The sequence below is a fragment of the Eptatretus burgeri genome, chromosome 2 (assembly GCF_056783735.1).
Source record: "Eptatretus burgeri isolate ZD-2024b chromosome 2, Ebu_testis_v1, whole genome shotgun sequence".
NCBI lineage: Eukaryota > Metazoa > Chordata > Myxini > Myxiniformes > Myxinidae > Eptatretus > Eptatretus burgeri.
This window is the reverse complement of record NC_140962.1, coordinates 96,191,709-96,218,843: the sequence shown is the minus strand read 5'-3', so window position 1 is coordinate 96,218,843 and position 27,135 is coordinate 96,191,709. Positions and strand designations below refer to the sequence as shown.

Here is a 27,135-nt window from a genome sequence, read left to right as displayed (position 1 = left end):
AAAATGCTCAATTTTCATCTGATTGACTTGAAATTTGAAGAGGATCTTTATTTCAGGTCACTGAATTCAACCACCAATTATTTTTGAGGTCAACAACGACCAAAAGGTCAACATAGGCCAAAGGTCAACAACTTTGTTGAGATTTCTCGATTCCTGAATTTTCATCCGATTGGCTTGAAATTTAAAGAGGATTTATATTTCATGTCAATTAATTCAACCAGCCAAGTGTTTTTGAGGTCAACATTGACCAAAAAGTCAACATCGGCCAAAGGTCAACAACTAAGGTGGTATTTCGAAAATTATCAATTTTCATCCGATTGACTTGAAATTTGAATAGAAGTTATATTTCAGGTCAATTAATTCAACCAGTCAATTATTTTTGAGGTCAATATAGGCCCAAGGTCAACAACTAAGGTGGTATTTGTAAATTCCTCAATTTTCATCCGATTGACTTCAAATCTGAAGACCATTTGCCCATCAGGTCACTGAATTCAACCACCTACAAATTTTGAGGTAAACATAGGCCAATTTGCGCCAAATTTTCTAAAATCCTCAATTTTCATCCGATTGAGTTGAAATTTGAAAAGGATTTACATATCATGTCACTGAATTCAACCACCTATTATTTTTGTGGTCACCATAGGCGAAAAGGTCAACATGGACCAAAAGGTCAACAAAGGCCAAATTTCAAAAATCCTCAATTTTAATCCAATGAACTTGAACTTTGAAGAGCATTTGCATACTTTTTGAAGAGCACAACTTTTTGAGATCTCATGCGATGCATAGTTTTTGGCCCAATCTCTCAATGGTGAAGAATCAATTGAAAAACTCTCGGATCTAGATCCGGATTCAGATCTTCACCAAAATCGAATCAATTTGTCATTGTCACACCCCCAACCTGTCCACCAAGTTTAATCCGAATCAGTCCACAACTTTTTGAGATATCATGCAATCTCGTTTTTCGCCTCATCCCTCAATGGTGACCAATCACTTAAAAAAATTAATAATTCTCGTGTCTTGATCCAGATTCGGATCTTCACCAAAATTGAATCGATTCATCCCAGTGCACTCCCAACCTGTGCACCAACTTTCTTGTGAATCCATCTTTAACCTCTTGAGATATTGTGCTATATTTCGTTTTTGGCCCCATCTCTCAATGGTGAAGAATCACTTTATAAATTCTCAGACCTGGATCCAGATTCGAATCTTCACCAAAATTGAGCGTCGCTGTCCTTGGCCAGTCAACTACTATGCACAAACAATTTCAGAACGATTTCTTGAAAACTGTGGCCAAAAATCGTGTGACAGACAGACAGACAGACAGACAAATGCTGCAGACCAACCTACTTGGCAAAAAGAAAATTTTCACCAAGTAACAAACAGACAGACGGACGCTAAAGACCAACATACTTGGCAAATAAATGTTTTTACCAATTAATGAGGCACATATCTTGAGAGATTTTCGCCGTTCTTCATGGAGAGGTGCTTGAAATTCAACGCGTGACAGAAGCTGTCATGGCACCTTAATCATAGGTCGATAAGGACGTGCAGAACAAGGTAAAGCAGACAAAGATCACCTCGTTCTTCACAAAGTCTGATGACCCTGACACCATTAAGCCAGAGACGTCGACTTCATCTCAATTACCTCCAACATCCTCCATCATCACCATCACCAAAAGTAAGTACAATTTTAAGTGTTTTTCATTTTTCACTAGTTGAGGCCAAAAAGTCTATAAATTTTAGAGTTGGTTCCCCTAACCCTATTTTTTCCATAAGGTCTTAACTTTGCGCATCGTGGTTTTGCCCAATGAGGGGTTTTTCAAGAACGGGGACGGTCTGTTGTACGATGGAAATATCTAAACTCCAGGGTTCTTTATGTGTTGAGTTCAACTCCCTGGGGTCTTTCCAAAACCGCAACAATATTCAATGCAGTATATATTTGGATTCTGATTAACCAGACTCTGTTACAGAGCATCGGTGTTGCCGAAGCAGTTTCTTGGCAAGGGTCTTCTTCTTTTGTTACATCATTGGCTGGGTACTCATCATTGTCAGAGGCCGTAGCTGTGCCGCTGATACAGTGCCCCCTGCTAATTGTGGCAGGAATTTGGAATTTGGTCATGGCGCCGACAATAGCTCGGCGACTGTTTGCAGAGGACACCGTGGGATCTTTAACGTCCACTGACTAATGCCGACAGACGGGACGCCCAGTTTAACGTCCATCCGAGGGACGGCACACACATTGATGAATCACCCTGCCTGTAAAACACCAGGTTGGTAGTTTACAGCTGTGTCGAGATTTTAAACCTGATTGGACAGCTCAGAGTGAGTGTGCGTACCTTTCGGCCATCCTGCCAACCTCGAACATATATATATATATATATATATATATATATATATATATATATATATATATATATATATATATATATATATATATATATATATATTGAAAAGCTTCAATTCCACATGACAATTAACAGCAAAAGCTAAACATTCCTGCAGATGGCAGTTGCATCCACGAAGCATTGCATCATGTGGGAATCATGACACAATGACAATGAAATAACGGAATGGTCCGGGACACCAGGCTGAGAATCTGCGCATCAGACACCATCAGAACACATGAAAAAAACCCCATAATGATGATGTAGAAAGCCGGATGATATCGACACCATGGAGGCGTATTTCGAATTGGGACATTAAACAGGTCTCATGGACATCTTGTATATTTCCACGGACACACCCCCAGGAATTTGTTCCAATGGGGCAAGAGTGGGGCGGGGGCCAATGGACGCAGCAGGCTGCTGATCCAATGGCTGCTGTTGGAGGGCTGGAGGTGGAGTCATTGCATTGAATTAGAGTCATCTTTGTCAACTCGAGTGGGGCTTTGCAGGAGCGTGCTGTCTTTATAGCACAAGGTTTTGCTCTACGACGTTGTAGCAGTGATACTTAAATATATCTATCTATCTATCTATATATATATATATATATTTATATAAAGATAAATAAAAGAAACCAATCATTTCTTTTATTTATTGGAGCTGAAGGTCAGTAGGTTAGGTGGGACCAGCGGTGGATCCTCGTGAATCATTTTATCATCTTGTTCCGGAGCCGAAATCAAGGTTGGGTGGAGGGAGGGTTGAAAGGTGGCCACATCCGCCGGGAGATCTGCGCAAAGTGTTCCATCAAGGTAACGGTACATTATATCGGTTCTACGGGGTCTTCTCGATCAAGCAACAGAGCTATATAGACCCTCCCACTCCTTTAGAGTCTCCCAGACTAAGCAAGAGGGACCCTCCTACTCCATTACCCAACACTACAAGGTAATGTTTATGAGAGTGAATACATGACCGGAGACTTGATCTCCTAAATTTGCTCCAAACTGTTGATGTTCCTCTTCTGTGTGGGTAGATATATCTGGGATTGGGGGACAAAATGATGCACTCGGATATTGTATGCATCTATATATATATATTAACACCTAACGACGGTGTAATATATCATCAATATGACTGATCATCCCATTTTTGATCATGATATTTTGTAGGAGGTGTCGTGCGCGGTTATTGAGTGACCCCGTTGGAATGTAAATATTGAGGTGTGGTCAATCCGACCGCTGACGTCTCTCCAACTCTTGGCTCTGGTTCCAAATCGCATTGCGATATGTTTAACATGTATTTTGGAGCTTTTAAGAGGATGCAGTCGAATGTTTGTCATTTTTATGAATAATCTTTATTTTGTTATTATGCTTGTTGGGGGAAATATGAACCCCATGATTGCTGTAATTCGGCTCAGGACCTGAGCAGACGACTCGAGTTGACAAAGATGACTATAATTCAATACAATGATTGCGAGTGTCGGTGTATTATATTGATCTACGTGGTCGTTCCTACTCCTAATTCACTAAAGCCAAAACAAAATGTCACGAAACTGTCCCGTAAGGCTGCAAGGACAATTTATCTCCTTTTATTTATTACCTCCACCACCGAAGGTAGATGGAGGTTATGTTTTCACACCTGTCTGTCTGTTTGTTTATGAACAAAATATCTCAAAAAGTTGTGGACAGCTTTGGACGATATTTGGTCGAGAGCTTGGGTATGTGACTTGGACGAAATGACTACAATTTGGTCATCATCAGGATCTGGATCCGAGAATTTAAAAAAAAGTGATTCTTCACCATTGAGTGATTGGGCTTAAATGATACAAAACACGATATCTGAAAATATTATTGACATATTCGGACGAAACTTGGTGGATGAGTTGGTTAGATGACGGAACAAGCTGATTCGATTTTAGTTCAGGTCTGAATTCAGATCTGGCCTTTTCAGTGGGCTACAAAACGTAAACGAATCAGCCTGACGGAGGTACGCGCTCGACCGAGTGCCCTCCTGGTTCCATTGGTTCCCCTTACAGAGACCAATTTATTTGGTGAATATTCCAAACAAACTCTGTTCGACATTACTTAGGGGTGACTGTGAGAATTGGTGCTCTCTGTGCTGAATGTTTTCACCCTTCCCTGCACCAGGATATTCTCACCTCTGGCTGAGTGACTGCACTTGAAGGCTGCTCAGACAGGACAGAGGATTTTGATTTTCTTCATCAGGCAGCACAACCACGACATCAAGCTGGCACATTTCGAGTACACCATGGCAAGGGATGAGCTTGAGCTCAGGCCCGGACTTTTCACCAATGATGATGATAGTCGAGATGAAGATACAGAAACCTTGAACACCGAGAAAGGAACGATCAACAGGTAAATAGGATATACTCATCATGTAACCTGGATGGGTCTTGCATCCAAAGGGAATTTCATCGCGTTGTTTCTGTTTTATATTCACTCGGCAATTGTAGCATTGAATGTCAGGTTATATATTTTGACTCGAGCACAGGCATGTAAAATCCCAAATCTCCGGCACTTGTCCACGTGCCAATTGAGAGCTATATCTAGCTTCTGCATGTACGGCTGGCATTCAGTGACTGGATCTACCAATGCCCCCTCCCCATTCCCCTTGTTCTTTCTCCGCTACATCCACCAAAGCCTGAGCTTTGGGTGTGTTTGTTTGGCATTCCTTTAACTGTTAAATGCATTTTTGTGGTCTGACAACTTCCCTTGGGCACAGGTCATATCCTGCCTTGTGAATGAACCTTTGAATGTTTCAGAGGTCTGATGATGAGTGATCTTGCCGCCTCAATCTTGCGAGATACTTTATTGGCAAAGTTTATTTTTGTCATTAATTTCTCCTGGAAAATTTTGCCAGAATGCTTCACCTCCCTGAGTGCAAGCTTGTCAGCCATAATTGTCAGATCTTTTGTTAAGTCGTCAGTACTTTACGCTTATTTGAATGAGACAAGTATATGCTCTTCTGCTGGTACTGTATGTATTGGCATAATGCTGTCTTTAGTTTTTGTTTTTATTCAATTTGCAAAACCACAACACAAATTGAAACAAGAAAATATAATTTGACACAAATACGTGAATATATATATATATATATATATATATATATATATATATATATATATATATATATATATATATATATATATATATATATATATATATATAAATGGCTCCACCCATGTTCGATGTAAACGCACTGTAAGGTTTGATCTCAATTAATGGTCACATTATAAATTAAAGCTCACATGAGGAAGAGAAGAGACATCGGATGTTTCTAACTCGAGTTATGGTCTCTGAAATTAATTTCAAAGGGCACATGACCCACAAATTTAATTATTAGTTCATCATTGTATTACAGTCCATACTTCTCAGCCAATTATGCTACTTTTTAATTTTTTTTTTGTAGTATACAATGTTGAGGCTCTTGCAAGAGCTAACACACAGAACATATAACGAGGGGAGCAGGAGACGAGGGGCGGGAGAGGGAAACGCAAAATAGTGGGGAAACTAAGACATCAGAAGGCATCTGTGGAAGGGAGAGGGATGGGGTGGGGTACACGGGGAAATCGAGATTGTACGACAAGGACTTTTAGGAAGGAAAACAGGGAGTTTGAAGGAGGTGGATTTGGGGTGGACTAACGTGGGTAGAAAAAATCAACATTTTGGCTGAGGGAAGATATGAGATGTTGGTGAACAGCAGTTTTGAAGACCTGGAAGGAGGAGTGGGATTGAAGAGAGTGTGGGAGTTTGTCCAAGAGGTGGGAAAAAGGAAGAATGAAAGAGTGAAGGTGAGCAGTAATTCTTCATTTTGGTAGTTTTACCAAAAGGGGGTTGCTGGCGGACCTTGAGCGCCCTGCGGAAATATAGGAGGGACAGAGCACGGACTGAGCGGGGGAGGGGGGAGGGGGGCAAGGACGGAGAGGAAACGGTAGAAGACAGACCACTGACCTGCCCGCAGTGAGAGAGTGAAAGACCCAAAGACTCTGCTTCATCGTGGGAGATACCAATGATCCTAAAAGCCTTGGTTTCCACAGCGTGAAGCTAAGCTCGGTGTGAGGCAGGAGCACCAGCCCAGAGGGGAGAGCAGTACTCCATCAGACTGTGGACGAAAGCTTTGTTTTTGGTTCGAAGCTCAGGTGTGCCAAGGAAGGACCTTGCACGACTTAGGATGCCCAGTTGGCGACTGGCTTCTGATAATGAGATAATTGTATTGCATTGCATATGAGCAAAGCCTTGTGCTGCATACGAATGAAGAAGAAATCCATACTTCCTCATCACGCTTGTTCTTCTTCCTGAGTTAGTTTGTGGGAAGGGTACAATAATTTTGAGATATCCTGCACACAAACAAACGAACAAACAAGATGTTGCGCAGAGCACGATACTTGCAAAATCCATAAAACAAATTTGACATTAAAAAAAAAAAAAATTGGTGGTTGAATTCAATGACTAAATACACAAATCCTCTTCAAATTTCAAGTCAATTGGATGAAAATTGAAAATTTAAGAAATTTGGCCGATGTGACTTTTTGGCCTATGTCGACCTCAAAAATACTTCTTCGTTGAATTCGGCGACCTGATATGCAAGTCCTCTTCAAATTTCTCGTCAATCGGATAAAAATTGAGGATTTTAGAAATTTGACAAATTTGTTTACCTTTGTTGACCTTTTGACCTCATAAAGAATAGGCTTCTTGCCCATGACGACCTCTACCACGTGGTGACGTTTTGTAAAGATCGGTTGAAAATTGTGACGTGTAGGCGATTTGACATACGAACAAACAAACAAACAAACAATCAGACAAACACAATAACACACGCAACCAACCAATATACTTGAAACGTCTTCGATTTTTCGCAAGTAACAGACAGACCAGGGGTGAAAACATAACCTCCTTTGACCTTCGGTGGCGGAAGTAAAATTGTGAATGTGGCCGACCCGCCCAACAGCTCTGTGCTTGCGCTCTCTGAACTACCGCTTTTGATGCGTTCTTGTAAGTCGGGAAATGAATGAAGCAACATAAAATGTCGAAACAAGATCTTCATTCAGGATCAAATAAATTTTAAATTTAATGTGCACAATGGCTTTGGTCGACATGTAGAAGGATGTGATTCTGAACCTTTTCCAGAACTGCTTGAAGGTAATTTCTGTTGTTATTATTATTATTATTATTATTATTGTTGTTGTTGTTGTTTATATATTCCTCCACTGTAATGAGGAATAAAACATCCATTTTGTTTGTACCGCTTCCTCCCTCCTCCCTTGACGTGTTTTCCGAAGGTCAAACAGGGCAGTTTAGTTTTCTTTTCTATTTTTTGCATCACTTGCATCTTGCACAAAACTTTGTACGCAATGCAATCACTTCAGATACTATCGCCCCTCCCTCGGGCTGTTTTTATTTATTAATTTACATTTTGTATATTTAAAATCGAGGTTCGTAGAGGAGCAACGTAACGGGGGAAAGGGGCAATGTACTGATGGGCAGTGGGACCGCAGTTGGAAAAGCAAGCAAGGGACTGAACGAACAAGATAAGAGGAGCGTGAGAGAGGAGTGAAGGATAACGCTGTAACCTGTAAGTACAGAGTGTTAGTTTGTGGGAAGGGGTGGGGTGCTTGAATGGGGTTAATGGGGGTATAGAACTCTACAAGATTGTGGGTTGGGATGCAGGAAGACATGCGACGATGTTTAAGGAAATGTTGACTTTTGAAACCACTCCGGCATGTCCTCCATTTATACTAGGAAGAAATGTATTTCTGATGGTTTTTTTGGTTAGTTGTTACCTTAGAATAGCAGTGTATGCCTGGTGTTGGCTTAATGGTTATGGTGGTGGGCTTGGGATCTGGGGATCCTGAGTTCAAATCCCACTCGGCTGTTGAATTAACACCAGGTGAGGTTGACTCTGCCTTTCATCCTTCCGAGGTCGGCAAAATGCGTGCCAGCTTGCTAGTATACTGCGTCGGAGTGGCGACCCGTCCAGGATTGTGCCCAATCACCAAGGAGACTGCTTATGCAGCACCAGCGCTCTGCACAGATAATGGTCCCAATGGATGGATGGAATAGCAGTGTCATTCCATGTTTGTCATCTTCGAATACGAGCTGGTCTTGATCCATATGTGTTGGTATGATTTGCCTGTTCCCACATTTATCTGCTTCGCAATTGCAAGCACTGGGACAGATCAAATTGTGGAGCTTGCACAGGTAACAGCCACCTGAACACATCTGACATCTGCAGTGAACACATTCGAGCACAGCCTGTGGTGCTGCTCGGAGACCCATACAGTGCAGAAAAAGGACTCCATTAACCTTCCATGCATGATTCTTCTTGTGGGGAGTGGGCACTGAGCTGGTCTTGCATCGAAGCAATAGCACCAAATGGCTGCCTGGTAGATGGTGTGCTTTAGCATGTGTTTCTCACACGCAGCATTGCATAGTGACATCACGAAGTCAGGTGTTCATGACCCAAATATCAGATGGCGCAATCATTTGCGTCACATTCACGTCCGTACACCTATTTAGAGCCACACGCAGCCACTTCACCATATGACCAATAAAAGCACCGGTGAAGTCGTAGCCATTAAATGCATGATACACAGTGAGCCTTTGCGTGCATATATGATGTCAGATTAGATTCAACGTCCACCTGTGAGTTGTGGACGTCCACCTGTGAGTTGTGGACGTCCACCTGTGAGATGGAAGTTATGTTTCTGTTGTTTTGTCACATCGTAAGTATCTTATTTGAAGGATTGTGATGACTCATTCTTATGGGCATCGTTTCAACATCATTGTTGGGGGGGGGGGGGTGGGGGGGGGAGTCTTCAGAACTACAGTGGTAAAAGCATGCAGCTATCTCCTTCCTTCGTGGTTGCAAAAGAGCTCTTGAATTGGAGCAGAGGTTATCCAATTTCTCTGTCCTCCAGTTACTTGGAAAAGGTGGTGATCTCTCCATTGGTCACACACACACAGATCATATATTTAATTATTATGCAGAGGTGGGTTGTTCCCATGAGTTCACAATATACTGCGCCAATTCTTGCTTGAACTCTGAACTTTAAAGTGACATTGAATTAATGCTTCTGGTAACTCTTTTTGCGGACGTTGCAGTTTTAACCTCTGTTTCTGTGAGTCTCCATTTTGTTTATAAAAAGTCATGACATGGCTGAGGAGTCATGACATGATAACATTGTAAAATATACAAAACCGGCATACTCCTGCAAATTATTCAGAAGAAAGGTTATTCAATCTTTTAATTAGAATAGATACTTAGAATTTTGGTTGGGCTAATAGTTTGAAGTTATCACTTTCAGGTTCGCATCGAAACAACTTTCGATTGACGGCCTATTTCGGAATTGAATCCATGGTTGCCAAACTATGGCCATGAACATTTGTGGGCATCCTCTTGTTTGGGGTGGATTATGCTCATTTCACCAGATTCATTTTGAAATAACTATGGATTATATGTGACTGAATTCGGATTAAGCAGAATTGAGATCAGTTATTACCTCTGCCACCAAAGGTGGACGGAGGTTATGTTTTCACTCCTGTCTGTTTGGCTGTTTGTCTGTGGGCAGGATATCTCAAAACGTTGTGGACGGATTCGGGTGACGTTTGGTGGATAGGTTTGGGTGTGTGACAATAACGAATTGGTGCGATTTTGTTGAAGATTCGGAAACTAGAATTTAAGTGATTTTTCACTATTGAGATGGGGCCAGCAATGATGTATAGCACGATATCTCGAAAAGTTATTCACGGATTCAGACTAAACTTGGTGGACAGGTTGAGTGTATGACGACAACAAGTTGTTTCAATTTTAGTGAACATCTGGATCTGAGACTTTAAATTTTTTTAGTGATTCTTCACCATTGAGAGTTGGGGCCAAAAATGATATGTAGCATGATATATCAAAAAGTTGTGGACAAGTTATGACAAAAATTGGTGGATGAGTTAGGTAGGTGACAAGAATAAGCTAATTTGATTTTGGTTAAGGTCCTGATGTAGATCGGGCCGATCAGTGGTATACACCAGAGTTGGTGTCAAAGCCACCCAATGCTCACCTGTTTATACATTTATCGTTTTTAAAAGACTCGTCTAATAATTAATTTTTTTTTTTTTTATCAAGCATTGCAGTGAATTCTGAACCAAATGATTTTAAAGCAATATATGTATTTGTATATTGTAATCAGTAACAAGAGCGCAAGTGAGCACAATATACGCCCGAACAAGAAGGTACATACAGAATTGTGCTACTGCATGGAAAACAGCATCCTGGTTGCCATGGCAACCACTTTAGATGACTAACGTATGTCGCTACACACCGTCTCCACAGTCTGTACCTATGTACCAGATATGAAACGTGAAAGTTGAAAACTTTGGGAGTTAGAGTGCGGACAGGAACGGATGTAAAACAGCATCCTGGTTGCCATGGCAACCACTTTAGATGACGAACGTATGTCGCGACACACCGTCTCCACAGTCTGTACCTCTGTACCAAATATGAAACGTGAAAGTTGAAAACTTTGGGAGTTAGAGTGCGGACAGGAACGGACAGACAGACAGACAAACAGACGGACGGACAGACGACCGGTATCACATAATACACCCCTATATATATATATATATCTATATCGGGCATATAAAAAAATAGTGTGGTGGATAAAAACATAAGAAAAGAAAAATTAACTTGCACTAAAAACTTTAACATTTTCACGCTCACGCCGGGGGTATCGCTCTAGCTCTCTGTTCTTCGAACAGGCGAGCTAAAAATGGAAACTGTCAGCTTGGCCGAGGTATGTGCTCTACTGAGTGCTGTTATAGTTTATAGTGTGAGTTGCATTGATACTATGATAAAGGTACTAATGTTAAATTATGTTGCATCCTATAATGATGCTTTCATGCCCTCCCCCCATACCCCCAGCCTACAATTCAATCTTGTCTTTGCATCCATTCTATTGTACTTTGATACCTCTTTACTGGCTCAAGGCTTGTGTGACGTTAAAAAAAAAAAAAACAGGTGAATGGATGTAAATTTATCCTAATTGGTGACTTAATTCGTTTTTTGTATAGAAAATGGAGGTTTATGGAACAGCGAGGTGAAAGAGGGTAAGAATGTAATGTACTGGCAGGAGCGCCACTGTTGGATACAAGTAAGGGAATGAGCTTACAGAGGAGACAGAATAGGAGTGGAAAAACACTAGCTGTGATGCAAAGTCTTCGTATTGGTGGGTGTGTATATTGCCTGGCTTGGTTCATTTAGACGTGTTTAAAGCAGCTTCTCATTGAAAACTCCGTAAAAAATACTTGTACTCTTGTTCGAATGAGTGGTCCATGACAAATGGTAGTCGAACAAATGGTAGTTCAAAAACAAAGAACAACAAAGGCATTGATTGTTTGAAACAAAAGTCACAGGTATAAATACCTAAGGTCATAAACATTCAAGAAAGTGTGCTCAAGGTGGTAGGATATGCTCTAATCCCATCTCCGACCCTCGACAATCACAACTCCAGTGCCTCAAATAATTGGAAAAGGTTTGAGTGGGCATGAAGCAGCTATGCACTTGCAACCGAATTTTACAGTAAAGTAGAACTTATTCAAGATGCCTACCTGCTGTTAACTAATTGGCGAAGAAGCGCAGGAAGTCTGCTCCATGTTTTTGGGCTGGGTCTTGGACTGGGCCTCGTCTCGAGACCAAGACAAGATGGTGCTGGCATTGTTGAAATTCACGCAGTATTGTCATCAGTGCAAGGACATCCCTTTTGAGCAATGGAAGTTTAATTACCTCCACCTCCGAAGGTTGGTGGAGGTTATGTTTTCACCCGTCTGTCTGTCTGTTTGTGAACAAAATTTTTTGGACGGAAAAAGTTTGGGACGGATTCAGGCGAAATTTGGTGGGTGTGTTGGGTATGTAACAAGGAAGAATTGATTAGATTTCGGTGAAGATTCAAGTCCAGATCCAATAATTTTTTTTAAGTGATTCTTCACCATTGAGTGATAGGGCTAAACGATATATAGTACGATACCTGCAAAAGTTATGGACAGATTTTGACGAAACTTGATGGATGAGTTGATTAGGTGACAAGAACAAGCTGATTAAATTTTAGTTCAAGTCCAAATCCAGATCTGGCCTATCATTAGGCTACAAAATGTAAACTAACCAGCCTGGCGGAGGTATGCACTCCATCGAGTGGCATTCTGCCGAGCTTACAAAAAATGTACAGATGTGGGAAGGTGAACCACCTTTTTTTTGTATACAAAGTCTTGGCCTGTGGAAGAGCTAGAACACACAAATGACCAGGGCGAAACAGAACGAGACCATAGTGGAGGAGGGGTGGGAGACCCTTGGAGAAAGAATGGCCAAGGGGAAGAACTAGAGAAGAAAGAAGGCAGTGGTTGAGCAAGCTGGAAAGTACCAAGGATGAGACAAGTCAGTACACTGCCAAAACAGCCTTAGCAGTTGATGATGGGGAAAACGAAGAGGTACTCACCATAAATGAAGACTATGGAGTGTGTTTGGACAGCTAGCACTGTGTGACGCTGAAGTTTGAGGCTGGTAATCACCTAAAATTCAAAATTGACTCAGGTGCACAATTCAACCAATTATCATGATGCCTATAGAAGTGACCAAGAACATCAAACTGATGCAGGTTGAACCACTAAGGTTGTAATTGTCACATATGGAGGATCCAGACTCCTAGTTATTGGACGTAGTGATTGCAGATGTTAGCTGGACTGCAAGCTCGTCAATATAAGACCGTTCACCATTTTCTCACCAGAGTGGCCTGTCTGGGCATGAAAACAATGATAAACGACGACAGGCGAAATTAACGGCGATCTAACAGAGCATCATTATATACATTGGACCATGATGCATCGTTGTTCAAGGAGAGTCTCATTAAGCAGCAACCAAGGGTTTTCAATGATGGTGCAAGGCAAGTGGATCGCTTTATCCCATTGGGCTTGACAAGGCAGTTGACCCAATACAGCATGCTCTGCATTGAGAAACAGAGATTCTCAGAAACAGACTGGAGGAATCTCTTGATTCTATGCTTCAATAGAATATCATGCCTCAATGCAAAAGCCCGGATCTGGCTGAAGGTAGTCATGCCGAAGAAGAATGGCACACTATATATCTGTTTGGGTCCCAAAGATTGATCTCACTGGCAGCAAACTAACTCCTTGGTTGACTGACTACAAAGGATCAAAGTTATAGCAACCTACTTCACAGCCATGGTCTAAGGTGACATCCTTGAATATAAGCAACAATTTGAATTAAACAATTAAGAATTAATTAACAACAATAAAATTAACAAAAACAAAGAACAACAATTAAAAAGCAATTTCAATCACAGACTTTGCGCTGGTATTGGCAGGTTAAAAGTGCCCGGCGTGCCGAACCAAGTCGGTGTAAACAAACACAGCGAATGCGCAAAAGGCCTCGTTCAGCATTCATCCATCATTTTGAAGATTACATATTGTAAGTTGTTTGCTCCATACATTGGCCAACCAATGATACCTGGAGTGACAATTTGGATTCAGACCAGGTCACTCCACGCTGGATATGCTGCTTCTGCTCTCCCAACAATGGGTGGAGGTCCTCACTGCCAGATATGACATCAGAGCCATCTCCTTAGCCATATCACCTGCTTTTGATATGGTCTGGCACCCTGCCCTGCTCACCAAACTCTCTTCCTATGGTATCCAAGGACATCTCCACTCGTGGCTCGTGGACTTCCTCTCCCGTCGCAGCCAAGGTGTGGCCCCTTCCTGTCCAGGCTGGAGTTCCCCAAGGCAGCGTTCTGGGCCCTGTTCTTTTTCTGGTTTTCATCAATGATCTCTCCGACTCTCTGGAAAATCCTTGTTATCTCTTTGTTGATGACTCCACCCTCTGCCGTACCATCTGTCATCCTTCAGATTGGCAAGCAGCAGCTTCTTCACTCTCATCCAGATCTGGATAAAATCACAAGCTGGTCAAACACGTGGAACATGTCTTTCAATCCTGACAAATCTCACACTCTCACTCTCTCTCTGAAAGAACCGTCTGGAAACCCCAATCTACTTTCTCAACAATCCTCTTGAAGTCCTTTCATTCAAGCTTCTGGGTCTCACTATCTGCCATGATCTTTCCTGGGAAAGCCACATTTCCAAGCTGGTCTCCAAAGCCAGTCACCGACTGGGCATCCTCCGTTGTGCAAAGTCCTTCCTCGGCCCACCTGAGCTCCAGACCACGTACAAAGCTGTTGTCCACAACCTGATGGAGTACTGCTCTCCCCTCTTGGCTGGTGCTCCTGCCTCTCACCTTTCTCAGCTTCACTTTGTGGAAACAAAGGCATTTAGGGTCATTGTTATCTCCTGTGATGAGGCTGACACTTTGCATCTCTCACCGCAGGCAGGTCGGTAGTCTTTATGTCTTCTACTGACTCCTCTCTGGCCTTGCCCACCCCCCCCCCACTTTGCCTGTGATATTTTGCCCCCCCCCAATATTTCTGCAGGGCGCTCAAGGTCCGTCAGCAACCCCCTTCTGGAAAAATACCAAAATCAAGAATCACTGCTCACCTTCACTCTTTCATTCCTCTTTTTTTTCCCCCCACCTTTGGAACAAACTCTCACACTCTTTTTCATCCCACTCTTCCCTAGCAGGTCTTCAAAACAGCTGTTCACCACCACCTCTTATCTTCCCCCATCGAAGACCATGATCTTTTCTACCCCCACTGATCCACCCCAAACCCACCTTCAAATTCTCTGCTTTCCTTCCTCAAAGTCTCTGTAGTGTCCATCTTGTACACCCTATTTTCCCCACCCCATCCCTCTTCCTTCCACAGATCATCTCATGTCTCTGTTCCCCACTGTTTTGTCCTTCCCCCTCTCGCCCCTCTTGTCTCTTGCTCCCCTTGTTGTACATTCTGTGTGTTAGCTCTCATACGAGCCTCGACATTGCATTCAACAAAAAAAAATTGCTAATTATTGAAAATGCCTGTTTTCATTTAGTTTTCCCAGAACGGTGGGATACCCTGAATTTGTTGCAATGTTTTTCTGAAACATGTTACAATGTTGAATGTATTTTGATGCAGCCAGCTGTTTTGAGCCACTTCCATCAGGCATTTCAAAACTACTGCCCGGTTTAAGATGTTTCATGCTCTTTCTCAATGTTGACAAATAGTTCACTTCGTGCTTTGACCAACAAATGGTTTGTGCGGCTGTTTAAAGATTCCAAAGGGAATAGTTTGCTTTTTGTATTTCTTTTAAACATCGTATGATATGGGTTGACAAAACAGAGCATGATGTTCCATAACCCACATAAGTAAAAAATGTGAGGAAGTTGTTAAAAAGGATTCAATGCTTTGGTTCATTTATGTTACATTTTAGTGAATTTGCCTTTTTAGTCTTTTTAACTAAATTTCCCATAATTTCATCTTCTTCTTCTTCCTCTTTCGGCTCGCTCCCGTTAGAGGTCGCCACAGCGGATCAACCGTCTCCATTTCGCTCTATCCTCCACATCTTCCATTGACACTCCAACCACCCGCATGTCCGCCCTCACCGCATCCATGAACCGCTTCTTTGGCCTTCCTCTTCTCTGCTTTCGCTTTCCCATAATTTTCATTTCCCATAATTTCATGTTTCCTGCTTTAATGCAGGAGTCGAAAAGCAAGATGGCGGTGTCAGATTAAAAAATCAAAAAAAAAAATCGGATCGAACAGCAAATAATTGAAATATCTCGTCAAAGTAAACCTCAAGGCGTAAATGTCCTGATGTTCGACTGATAGATGATTTGGTCGGGAAATTGCAATTTGTTATTGGTGCCAGCAATAGCTGAGTACTCTTTGAGAAAGGCACCGTGGGATCTTTAACGTCCAGCACCTAATGCTAACAGACGGGACGCCAAGTTTAACGTAAATCCGAGGGACGGTGCGCTTTGCGATGCAACGCCTTGCCTGCGAAGCATCAATCCGACAGATTATAATCGTTGGGTCGGGAATCGCACCCAGGCTAAACGGCTCGAAGCTGTGCCACCCCTGGCAGATAATTTGTGTACTCGCATTACGTATAGTATTTTGAAATGTTTGAATTTTTTTTTTTCATTGTTCTCTTGACAATCATTTCAATTTTGTTGCAGCCAATATGATGAGCTGATTGAGACAGAAAATGAGAATTTTCTGAACGGTGGCATGAAGAAATTTGAGGTAAGTTGGACGCTTGGACCCAAACTAGATTCGAAGCTTACCACCGCCGTAGAGCCACTAACTAATGTCAAATGTACTTTGGGAAAGTCTTTTAAATCATCAGCTGATTACCGTGATGGCTGATTTTGTAACTTTTGGAAGTCTACAGCTGACAATGGTAGCCATAAATGATAAGTTTGTGAAATGTTGTCGGAAGCATGAGTATGTTATATAGTTTAGCTTTCGATTTGTTCCATGCCGGAAAGAATAACAAAGAATTTTGCGACAGCAAGGGGGATATTGATCTGAAAAACGTCGGTCTAGCGAGAGTAACAAGCTTTTGTTGACTGCCATGTTGAGATTTTCCACGTGAGCGGTAGAGCGTGAGCAGGCGCCATATTTTCCATGGTGCAAGGTGCAAGTTTGAACAGCCTGTATATGCAGCAACTCCAACCCTCATGTAAACGATGTTTGCAAACCTCCTCTCCGCATTTGTGATGTCAAATCCTTATTGATCGTATTTTACCCCTCTCTCGGGGAGAAGGAGGAGGTTTAGTGTGGAGGTTTAGTCAAGTTACAAAAAACATTGCTTACTTAAGGGTTAGTGCAAAAACGAGTTTCATTCGCATCCCTAAGTTTTTGGGGGTTTTTTTTCTCACCGTTGCATATACGTGAGCAGAAATACATCGACGCTCTCCACAATTACTTTTGATCCAAAGTCTATGAAATTATGGTGCAAAACTTTTCCGAAATTCCTGAAATATCATGTTTAATTACGGTTCTGGACAGTGGACAACGCTACGGAATACGAGTGAAATGCATCACACTGCTTGCAAACACTGATGGTCCCTAAGAGAGAGATTTAGATTGGATTTAAAGGCAGGTTTACAGAGGTGATTGATGAGCACAAGTGAACAGTTAGTGGAACTGAAAAAACACAGTGGAAAAGAAGTGTGCCGAAGGGTAATTTTTGGGCACATCAAATGGGGTTCGAGGTCAAACCACCAGCAAGATGGTGTTGCGTTCGGGAAAAATTCTGAGCAAAACGGTCTGTTTTCGGAAACTCGATGTCTTTGGTATCCATTGCTTATTGCACACTCACAAATAGGGTCATTTGAGGACATTCTGATTTATTCAATGGATCCTGGGATTCTGGCATCTTGAACTGTGTGCTCGCATGGGAATGCTTAACAGGCCAACCTCATTTTTTTGTTTTATTAATATTGGTTTAGAAATTCAACGTGGTTCGATCATTTTGTATTTTTAATGGAGGGAATCACCTGTATGTTGATATCCTGCACTTCAGCTCAAATTTTCATGGGCTTCCTCTTTTTGCACTCATGCATTTTTGGGTAGCATGGTAATTATAGATCTTCTGAAAAGAAAGTACTTACTTGCAAGTACCATGAATATCGAAATCATTAGCAAAAAAAAAAAAAAGGAAATTAAATAAATTGTAGGCTTGTCCTCTAACCATTTGAGATTTCTTTGGTGACATTTCCTTTTGAACCACTCCTTTGCCTTTTGTCCTTTGAACCCGTAGAAACATGAAGGGAAAGCCTCTTTTGGAATGTCGGTGTTCAACTTGGCAAACGCCATCATGGGCAGCGGTGTGTTGGGTCTTGCTTATGCCATGGCGAATACGGGCATTCTTCTATTCATGTGAGTCTGAAGGGGCTTTAAAATAAATGGAACTTCGACTCGTGTTTATTTCCCTGACTCTCGATTCTTTTCTTCCAAACCCCTCTCTTTATTAATCACGGTATTCATGGCTGTACAGCTTCCACTTGAATCTCAGGTGGAATATTTTTACATGTTGACTTTATCGGGAATTGTTGTTAAATCTTCATCATCTTCATCATTTTCCTTCTCATCCTTGTCGCCCCTTTCTCATCTCTATTTGGTCTATCTGAGTAAAATTGAAACCGTGTAAACTTTAGAGGAAGCTATTATACTGGTACACTAAATTTGGTAGCTTGTACTCTTTCAGTGACTTTGCTGTCTCTAAACATCCTCGAGGCACAAAATTTGTGGTTTTCATCTGCCCTGGAAGTGTCATAAATTATCTCTTTGTGATCTTTAAAGCAGATCCTTATGTGCATGCCTGGCTAACTTCCAAATTCACACCTGGTTTGGTGTGTAATTAATATACCTGAACTCTGCGGTTTAACTAAACATGTTTGTCCTGGCCTTGTGAAGATGCCTTTTGTGTTTATGAAAAGGTTTTATCTGAGGTTGTTTTCATAACAATGGAAATATTGTTTGCAAAGGCACACACACATATTTCCAGATATATATGCATCAAAATGTAGTCTGGAGGATAACAAGACTCTGTTCTATGACTGCTTGTATGGAGAGACTCGATTCTCAGCCAAATTTCTGGAGCGCCAGCGCACGGTGTCCCACAGGCCACGGTCTGTTTTGCAATCACTGCAAATGCAGCTACGCTGACAGCATTTGAATGTGGAGGTTTTTTTTATGCTGGCAGTCCTGCCGTGTTTGGCTGTGTGTACCAGATCGCATTCTTGTAATGCGTCTTTCGTGGTGGACACGTTTTTAGGCAAAGCCATAATCTTTCCGACTCATCTTTGCAAAGTTGCATCATGCACTCCTCGAGCGTTGGTGGGTGTACTTCCAGAAGAGCGAGTGCTTTGCACTTTGACCTTTGGTTTTGGGGGACAGCTGGGAAAGAGTGAGAACTAAGAGGATAGGGCGAAAGCTAGTAATGCAGGCTGGTGCAAACATGAAATTGGTCAGTTGAGTTGGCCTTTTTAAACTTTTGTTTGTGTGAATGTGAGCTGAAAAAAAATGCATGTTGCAAGTATGAGGCCTATGCATAGGGGAGTTTGGCAGTAAAATGATACAATTGCTGGTGAAAGCTGGTTAGGAGAATGATATGAATAGTTTATTCGGAAGGATCTAGTTGAGCATAGTGTAGGGGAGTGAAACTTGTATTTTGACAGCAGCACAATTTTTGGTTGATCCAAACAAAGGAAGCTTTTGTTTGGAGAATTAATTTTGATGTTGAGTTTGTCATATGGAATAGCTGAATAATATAAGGGTTGTTGACATGCTGGCATTGGATTGGGTAGGTAACAGATGGACATGCGGCAGACAAGGTAGAAGACACAGGAGGATGTATGGCACTTCCATAAATTCTGGAACATGTCAAGTGCAAGTTGGAATCTGGAGTGCCACCAATTTTAAGCTTGGCTATTAGTGAATGGGATGGTTGACTGAGCTCTTCCTCAACATGTTTGATCTTCTCTGCAGCCTGGTAACCCAGGCCCATTGCCTAGTAACTGTTTGCTCAGCTTTCAAAATGGGCTGCGTGGAACTCGATGTTCCAAATGGGAAACCTCACAGTTGCGTCTTGCATTCCAAATGCTCAGCTCAGCTCAGCTCAGTCCAGCTCGTGTGTGTGTGTGTGTGTGTGTGTGTGTGTGTGTGTGTGTGTGTGTGTGTGTGTGTGTGTGTGTGTGTGTGTGTGTGTGTGTGTGTGTGTGTGTGTGTGTGTGTGTGTGTGTGTGTGTGTTATTTTTAATGGGACACACACATACCTACCAGTCATTGGCACCCCACTGATAGTGAGTGGTGAGGTCCGAAATGCACCCGGGGTAGCATGAACTATCTGCCGTTCAAGAACATTATCTTTCCTCGCCAGACCCCATCAGGAAATTCATGCTGTTTGGTCAGTTGTTTCACCTTTTCAGCCACTGGTGGCACTTGCCATTTGAACTGCTAGCTTGCAGTCAGGTTGAAATGCGTTGTTAGTTTACAACGAAAGAAAGACGCCATGATGTTGAAGAGTCACAACATGCCTTTAAATCACTTTAACATCATATAACATACATATATATATATATATATATATATATATATATATATATATATATATATATATATATATATATATATATATATATATATATATATATATATATATATACGAGGTGTGTTCAAAAAGTATCCAACCTTAATTTTTCGTGCGTAAACAAATGAAGCTAGGGAGGCGTGGTTTGGTGCACGTATGTAGGCGATCCTCATCCGTATGCGTGAATATTTTCCCGCCTGCAGAAGCTGTCAGTCGCTGACAGACCGCCGATGAGTGAGGAAGTGTAAGTGAGCACCGTCAGATTTTCGTTTTTGACAAAATGACGGATCACTGTGGTCTCATCGCCAGTGATCACTGTGTTGAATAAGTTGGGATCGCTGTTCACAGTCTCCAGCATGTCCTGTGCGATCTCCAAACGGAGTTGCTTCTGCTCGATCGTTAGCAGCTTTGGCACGAACTTCGCTGAGATTCTCCTTAAGCCCAAATCCTCAGTCACAATGGAATGAACGGATCCAATGCTGACGCCCGCCTTGTCTGCAAGTTCTCTGATCGTGATTCGACGATCCTGCATCAGCGGGGTCTTCACTTTGGTCAATGACGATCTCATTTCGGGATGTTGAGGGCCTACCAGAACGTGCTTCACTTTCCACTGATGTGCGACCATCTTTGAAGCGGTTGTACCATTCTTATCTGTGTGGTGCCCATTGCTTCGTTCCCGAAGGCCTGCTGAATCTTGCGGATCGTTTCCACTTGGGAATCGCCAAGCTTTACACAAAATTTAATGCAGTGGCATTGTTCAAGTTTTTCCGTCATTTTGTCAAAAATGAAAATCCAACGGCGCTCACTTACACTTCCTCACTCATCGGCGGTCTGTCGGCGACTAACAGCTTCTGCAGGCGGGAAAATATTCACGCATACGGATTAGGATCGCCTACATACGTGCACCAATCCACGCCTCCCTAGCTTAATTTGTTTACGCACGAAAAATTAAGGTTGGATACTTTTTGAACACACCTCGTATATGCACATATGTGTCAGTATGTGTGTCTTCCATAACTAAAAAAACAAAAAACCATGAAACCGAATGGTCCAAAACTTTGCATGCATACTAAGGAAACTTCAAGGGAGTGCATGAATGAAAACTGGGTGTTTGGGTAAATGTAAACGCCCCTTTTTAAGATAATTTAGTGGAGCTCATCACAATAAAAAACAAAATAAGCAAGACCAAAATGGCAGCATGCCATCTTGGTCAGCCCTCTGTCACATCGCTGGGTTCTTACGCTGCCATTTTGTGGACTAAATAACTGTTGAAATCTGGAGTGAAATCTGAAAATTTAAAGAAACCAGCGATTTTTATCACTGAGCATATTTATTTATTTATTTAAGAAAGACTGTCGTTGCCTCCTGATCTGTCATCTTAATTCATACCTCCATAGAATAGGGTGTTACTCTACTGGGATGTGCGGTACTTGTAGAAAACCCAAACATTTGAACCATGTTTTTAAAATCCCCTCTATATGATGGACCCAGATTGCATCTATTTCAAAGTATTAAAGAGGTGGGGATTGGCATGTCACACCTGCTGAACATTTTCGGCCATTTGAACCAGAAGCATTCCCGACTCTGCACGGCAGTTCTGAGATTTTTTTTAATCAGAGCAAGAAATCCATATAGTGTTATGGATTACCTAAAGACTCCTTCGTTCACCACTGTTATGTCTGGGTGTGTAGTGTACATAGAAATCCGTAGCTCTGAAAACGCCAGAAAACTTATAAAGAAGAAGAAGAAGATCCCTCCCTCCTCCATCGTCACCGAAGCTGGAGAAGGAGCATGGTCTGGCAGCCAGAATTATTTAATTTTTTGATCTGGGTTCTTTTTGATGTGGATTTTTTTTTTTGGTTTTTGAATAAGGTTCACTTGGTTGTTCCTGGATGGGTTTGAGGGTAGAGGAGTAGCAGCTGAAATGCAAATCCTATCCAGGTTCCTCTTTACTTTTTGCTTGCTTGGGTTCCTTCTGATGACTCAAATGCAGGACTGTTCCGATTTGGTCTTCCATTTGATTTGAATTGAATTTATTTTATTCTCCTTCTAAACACCACATAAAACAGGTTCTGGTGAGGGTCTGCAATCTTTGATTGCTCTTTCTAGTTGTATATACTGTTGCGGACCCGGGGTTGGGGGTGATGGTCATGAGGGGTGAACTACCTTGGGTGCCCACCAGACTCTCCAGAATCGCAGACCGTTGCACATGAATAACTTCATGACACGGCGCGTCGCTAATCGACCGTGAACGCCAAGAACTTGAACGCGTGACTTAGGCTCCTCCATCTCATGAATACCGTTTACCTAAAGGTCACGCGATCTAATTACCGGGGGACACGCCCTCAGAACGCACTTGCTCAAAACAGATCACCTTACCACATCAGATGCAGCCAAGCAGGACTGTCAAGCACGTACAGGCGAGGAAAGAGATTGTTGGGGGATAACGTCCCGGCCAAACTTGGGTGCAAACCATGCTGGACCAACGGAGGAAAAGACAAAAATGAACTGGGAACATTTCTATACAAAGGATTTGTTTACAATGGTGAGGCAAGTTATGTGGCATATTGAATGGGGTTTATTTGTATGTACAGCAGGGGAAAGCAAGGAATTGTGGAGTATGACAAAAGGCAAGCAATCTTACAAAAGCAGGAACAGAGCAGACTGAGCCCGTTATAACTTCTACAATCTTAATTTATATGAGGACAGACGCCATCACACACACACACACACACACACACACACACACACACACACACACACGGAAGATTAGATATAGCCCAGAGAGAATGAGAGCAGATGAGGATAAACGACCTCTCAATACCTGGCATGGTTGGCAGACTAGCGCAACCCAGAATGATTATGGAGAGGTAGGTGGGAAGAATACTGGTGGTGTCTAAGGTGTGGGAGTGGGAAGTGTGGTGTCATGCAATGTGGGGGGTGCGGTGTCATGCCAGAGGAAAATGGGATTGCAAGTCAGTATTGATGCTCTTTGTGTGTCCAAAGAAGACGGGATAGAGAGGTGGATAGAGAAAGAGGAGAGAAGATGCATAAAGTGAAAGATCCATAACCTAGCCATGTATAGGTCTGTTTGTGTAGCATGTACCTCTGTGGGACGCTCTGCCTGAGCGTTCCCACCTCGAGATGTGCCGTGTTATCTCTTGCTTAATCCCTTTGCCGGGGCTCATGGCAACGTGCACTCCGCACTGTTCCATCTGGCTGCATGGGGGTGGCGGAATGTTAACAGCATGGCAAGAAGTCTCGGCAGTCACCCTGGATCAGGCTCTCAAGAAGAAGCACGTCCTGGCAATTGCACACCAATAACGAGACAGCGAGCGAAGAGCCAGTGAAGTGCAGGCAGAGAGAGAGAGAGAGAGAGAGAGAGAGAGAGAGAGAGAGAGAGAGAGAGAGAGAGAGAGAGAGAGAGAGAGAGAGAGAGAGAGAGAGAGAGAGAGAGAGAGAGAGAGAGAGAGAGAGAGAGAGAGAGAGAGAGAGAGAGAGAGAGCGCGCCCTAACAGCTCCGTGCTCCCCCTTTTATAAGCCCCAGGCGAAGGGTGGAGTGATGACCCAAAGTGATGCGCTGTGACCCGAATCTTGCTTCTCTATCGGGCCACAGTGGCTCCAGCCACACCCTGCCAGGCAGGATTGGAAATTGTCTCAGTTGCTCATCCACTTCGGCACGGGTCAAAGCTCCTGACTCAACATAGGGTATGCTCCCTGAGTCAGCACCCTGGCCCTGAACGTGCTCCGAGTGCACTCTGAACGTCGAATAGCAACGGACTTTCCCCACCACTCATGAGCCAAAATGCACACCCAGGCCCCGTACCAAACTCCCAGATCGCCTTTCTTGTGACCTCTCCTCGTTGCCCCTGTCTTTTCGTGGTCTGGTGACTGGATGAGGGTTGTATCAATTCCGCGAGCTTACCCGGAACATCCCTGGTGAGATGTGGTCGACCGATTCACATCTGTTGCTTGGCTCAGCATCCCGCGGTGCCGAAGACAGCTCGAGTCGTGCAGTACTCCTCAATATACAGTGGCCAATTATAGCGATGCAGAGGTACGAGGAGGTGTGGAAATATTTTTCCTGTGTGCGGGAGGCGTTTGTGGTCGAAGTGGTGAGGTTTGGTGAGCAAGGTGCGAAGCAAGGTGAGATGCTGGTTGGAAATTGGCGCGCAGATTTGAACGAAATAATGGCACGCGATGCCCATGCGTGGGATGTGTAGCGTGTAGTGGAGGGAGTTTGGTGGTCCCAAGCCACGGGAGGCATTGTGGTGTACTTATTATCAATCACATATTGAATGGCGTGTGTGCTTGCTTGCTTGTTTTGTACCATGGCTAAAAGGAAAGTGTTGGAGTATAAATCAGAACATGAGATAGAGATAGTTAGTAGACCTAACTACAAGACCCACGCAACGCACTTCATCCTGTTAACCCACTAGATATGAGGGGAGGTCAAACTGCATGAAGACTAACAAAATACCTGCCTGGGGATTACTGTATGTTGGGTGCCATTGCCTTAGAGGCATGCGGTTTTGTAGAACCGCAACAATACTTTTGCTTCTGTCGGGGATATTTATCAATTATCACAAGATCATACTCATAAATATATGTGGAAAAATTACGTGCCCAGACTGGGAATCGAACCCAAGTCCTCTGGCAAGCCATCCCAGTGCTCTGCCATCTGAGTTATCTGGGTGACCGACCAGCTGAGTAACGCAATTCTTCCACAGATACAAGTGCCACCCTCTTTCCCCCACTGCTTCCGGGGCACTCGCTGCCATCCATAGGAGTAGCGAGGGCCTGCTCTCGAGAGGGTCTTGCCCCTCCGCTATTATGGATTTTTCGCTTGTTGAAATGATCACATCTTGTTCTGTGCATGGGATGTACCATGAGATAGTTGCTTGAAAGTGAAATGGAGGTCGAGAAGCCATTTTTATCTCGGGTTTCGAGGCGAGAAGGAAAGTAAATCTGTGGTGAAAGGGTGAGCGCCGAGGTGGGGATATGTTGAATGAGTTGCTTTTCTGGTTAATTTTCAATTCCAATAAGTTATTTTCATGCTGCATCATAGTTAGACAGGATGGTGCAGAGATACTACACTTAGCTATAGCTGTGTAATCTAGGTTCGAATCTCGACTGAGCTATTAACTGTCACCCTGCTGTTTTCCATGCAAGGCAACTCATCAATGTGCATGTCATCCATCGGAATGACGTTAAACTGGGTGTCCCGTCTGCTCGAATTAGTGAGTGGTCGTTAAATATCCCAAGGTGTCTTTTGTGAAGAGTGGGCAAGTTATTGCCGGCAGTCTGAACAAATTCCAAATTACTGTCCTGACTGACTGCTGGGAATACAATGGCAAACCACCCAGCACAATGCGAGACTATGAACTGCATTAGCAGCACCAATATTCTGCAAAGAGTTTCTGGCGATGATGATTATTATGATGACTGTGGTTGATTTCCCACCCCCCAGAAATTATGGCCGTTCACATCCAATTGTTGTGATGTACAGCACTTAGTATTTTGACCATGTATTTGTTTACAGTTTTTAGGTCACCTGAGCACTCCCCCATCTACCCCATCTCCCCCCCCCCACCCACCCACTTTCTTTTCAAACAATACCAGTGAGTACCAAAAGGTCCCTCTTATGTTGTCTTCACAGGCCCTTGAGATATAATGACCATAATTTTACAAACAGATGTTTTCTATCTTTTTGCACGACTATTGACAGAAAGACATTGTGGCTGAGTGATTGTGTTTTGGGGATTCAGCAAATTTGTAGCACCTCATTGGTTGGTGGTGTGTGTGTGTGTGTGTGTGTGTGTGTGTGTGTGTGTGTGTGTGTGTGTGTGTGTGTGTGTGTGTGTGTGTGTGTGTGTGTGTGTGTGTGTGTGTGTGTGTGTGTGTATAAAAATGTATATGTGTGTATAAAAATGTATATGTGTATACATATGTATATATGTATATATATATATATGTATATATGTATATATATATGTATATATGTATATATGTATATATATATATATATATATATGTATATATATATATGTATATATGTATATATATATATATGTATATATATATGTATATATGTATATATATATATGTATATATGTATATATGTATATATGTATATATATATATATATATATATATATATATATATACATATATACATATTGTTACGGAAATGGCCCTTAGCAGGCTACGAAATATAGGATTAGCTCAGATCCCCCATTAAATGCATGTTTAGCTAGGTTGTTCGGTAAAATGGACGTTACATGTGTGTAGGGAGATGCAGGATGCATGTTTTTATTGTTCGTACAGTGGTGGTGTGCCAAGGGCTTCTTCTTCCTCCCCTCTCCGGACGATAGGCCCCGCCCAGTCGGCTGAGGGGGAGTGGCCTGGAGAGGGAGGTGGAGCTAAGGGGAGGAGTTTGTCGGCTTCGTAAAGGGGGAGGAGCCAGTGGCTCGCAGCGAGCGAACGAAGACCTCGTAAAAAAGGGTTCAGTTTTGGGGAAACAGTCGGTTCTCGAGGCGTGCTCGGGTTTCGAGGAGAGAAGGAAAGTAAATCTGTGGTGAAAGGGTGAGCGCTGAGGTGGCGCCGATCGGCTGTACACGGGAAAGCTGTGTCTGTTTTTCGTGAGGAACGAGCCGAAAGAAAGGCAGGGAAGGCAAGAGAGAAACGACGAGTGTCTGTCTGCGATCTACTTC

General features: G+C 42.7%; 1 protein-coding gene and 1 long non-coding RNA gene across 4 annotated transcripts in view; one reads left to right on the top strand and one right to left on the bottom strand.

Annotated features, from left to right (window-relative positions):
* LOC147032622 (uncharacterized) overlaps positions 1–23,661 on the bottom strand; it is a 43,625-nt gene extending 19,964 nt beyond the window's left edge. Inside the window, exons 1-2 of the long non-coding RNA XR_015055258.1 lie at positions 23,529–23,661; positions 22,802–22,899 (exon numbers count right to left, since the gene is read on the bottom strand). This is a non-coding gene — a long non-coding RNA (uncharacterized LOC147032622). The remainder of the gene's footprint in view (positions 1–22,801; positions 22,900–23,528) is intronic.
* Positions 2,916–27,135, top strand: part of LOC147032621 (sodium-coupled neutral amino acid symporter 2-like) — a 66,311-nt gene continuing 42,091 nt past the window's right edge. Inside the window, exons 1-4 of one of the 3 annotated variants that reach the window (XM_085870390.1) lie at positions 2,916–3,190; positions 4,526–4,753; positions 16,503–16,569; positions 18,092–18,210. In XM_085870390.1, the coding sequence (XP_085726516.1) occupies positions 4,647–4,753; positions 16,503–16,569; positions 18,092–18,210 (293 nt within the window). In that variant the 5' untranslated portion in view covers positions 2,916–3,190; positions 4,526–4,646. Of the gene's footprint in view, positions 3,324–4,525; positions 4,754–7,819; positions 7,971–16,502; positions 16,570–18,091; positions 18,211–27,135 lie in introns of those variants that run through there. The other 2 variants (XM_085870389.1, XM_085870391.1) reach the window with 2 other exon arrangements.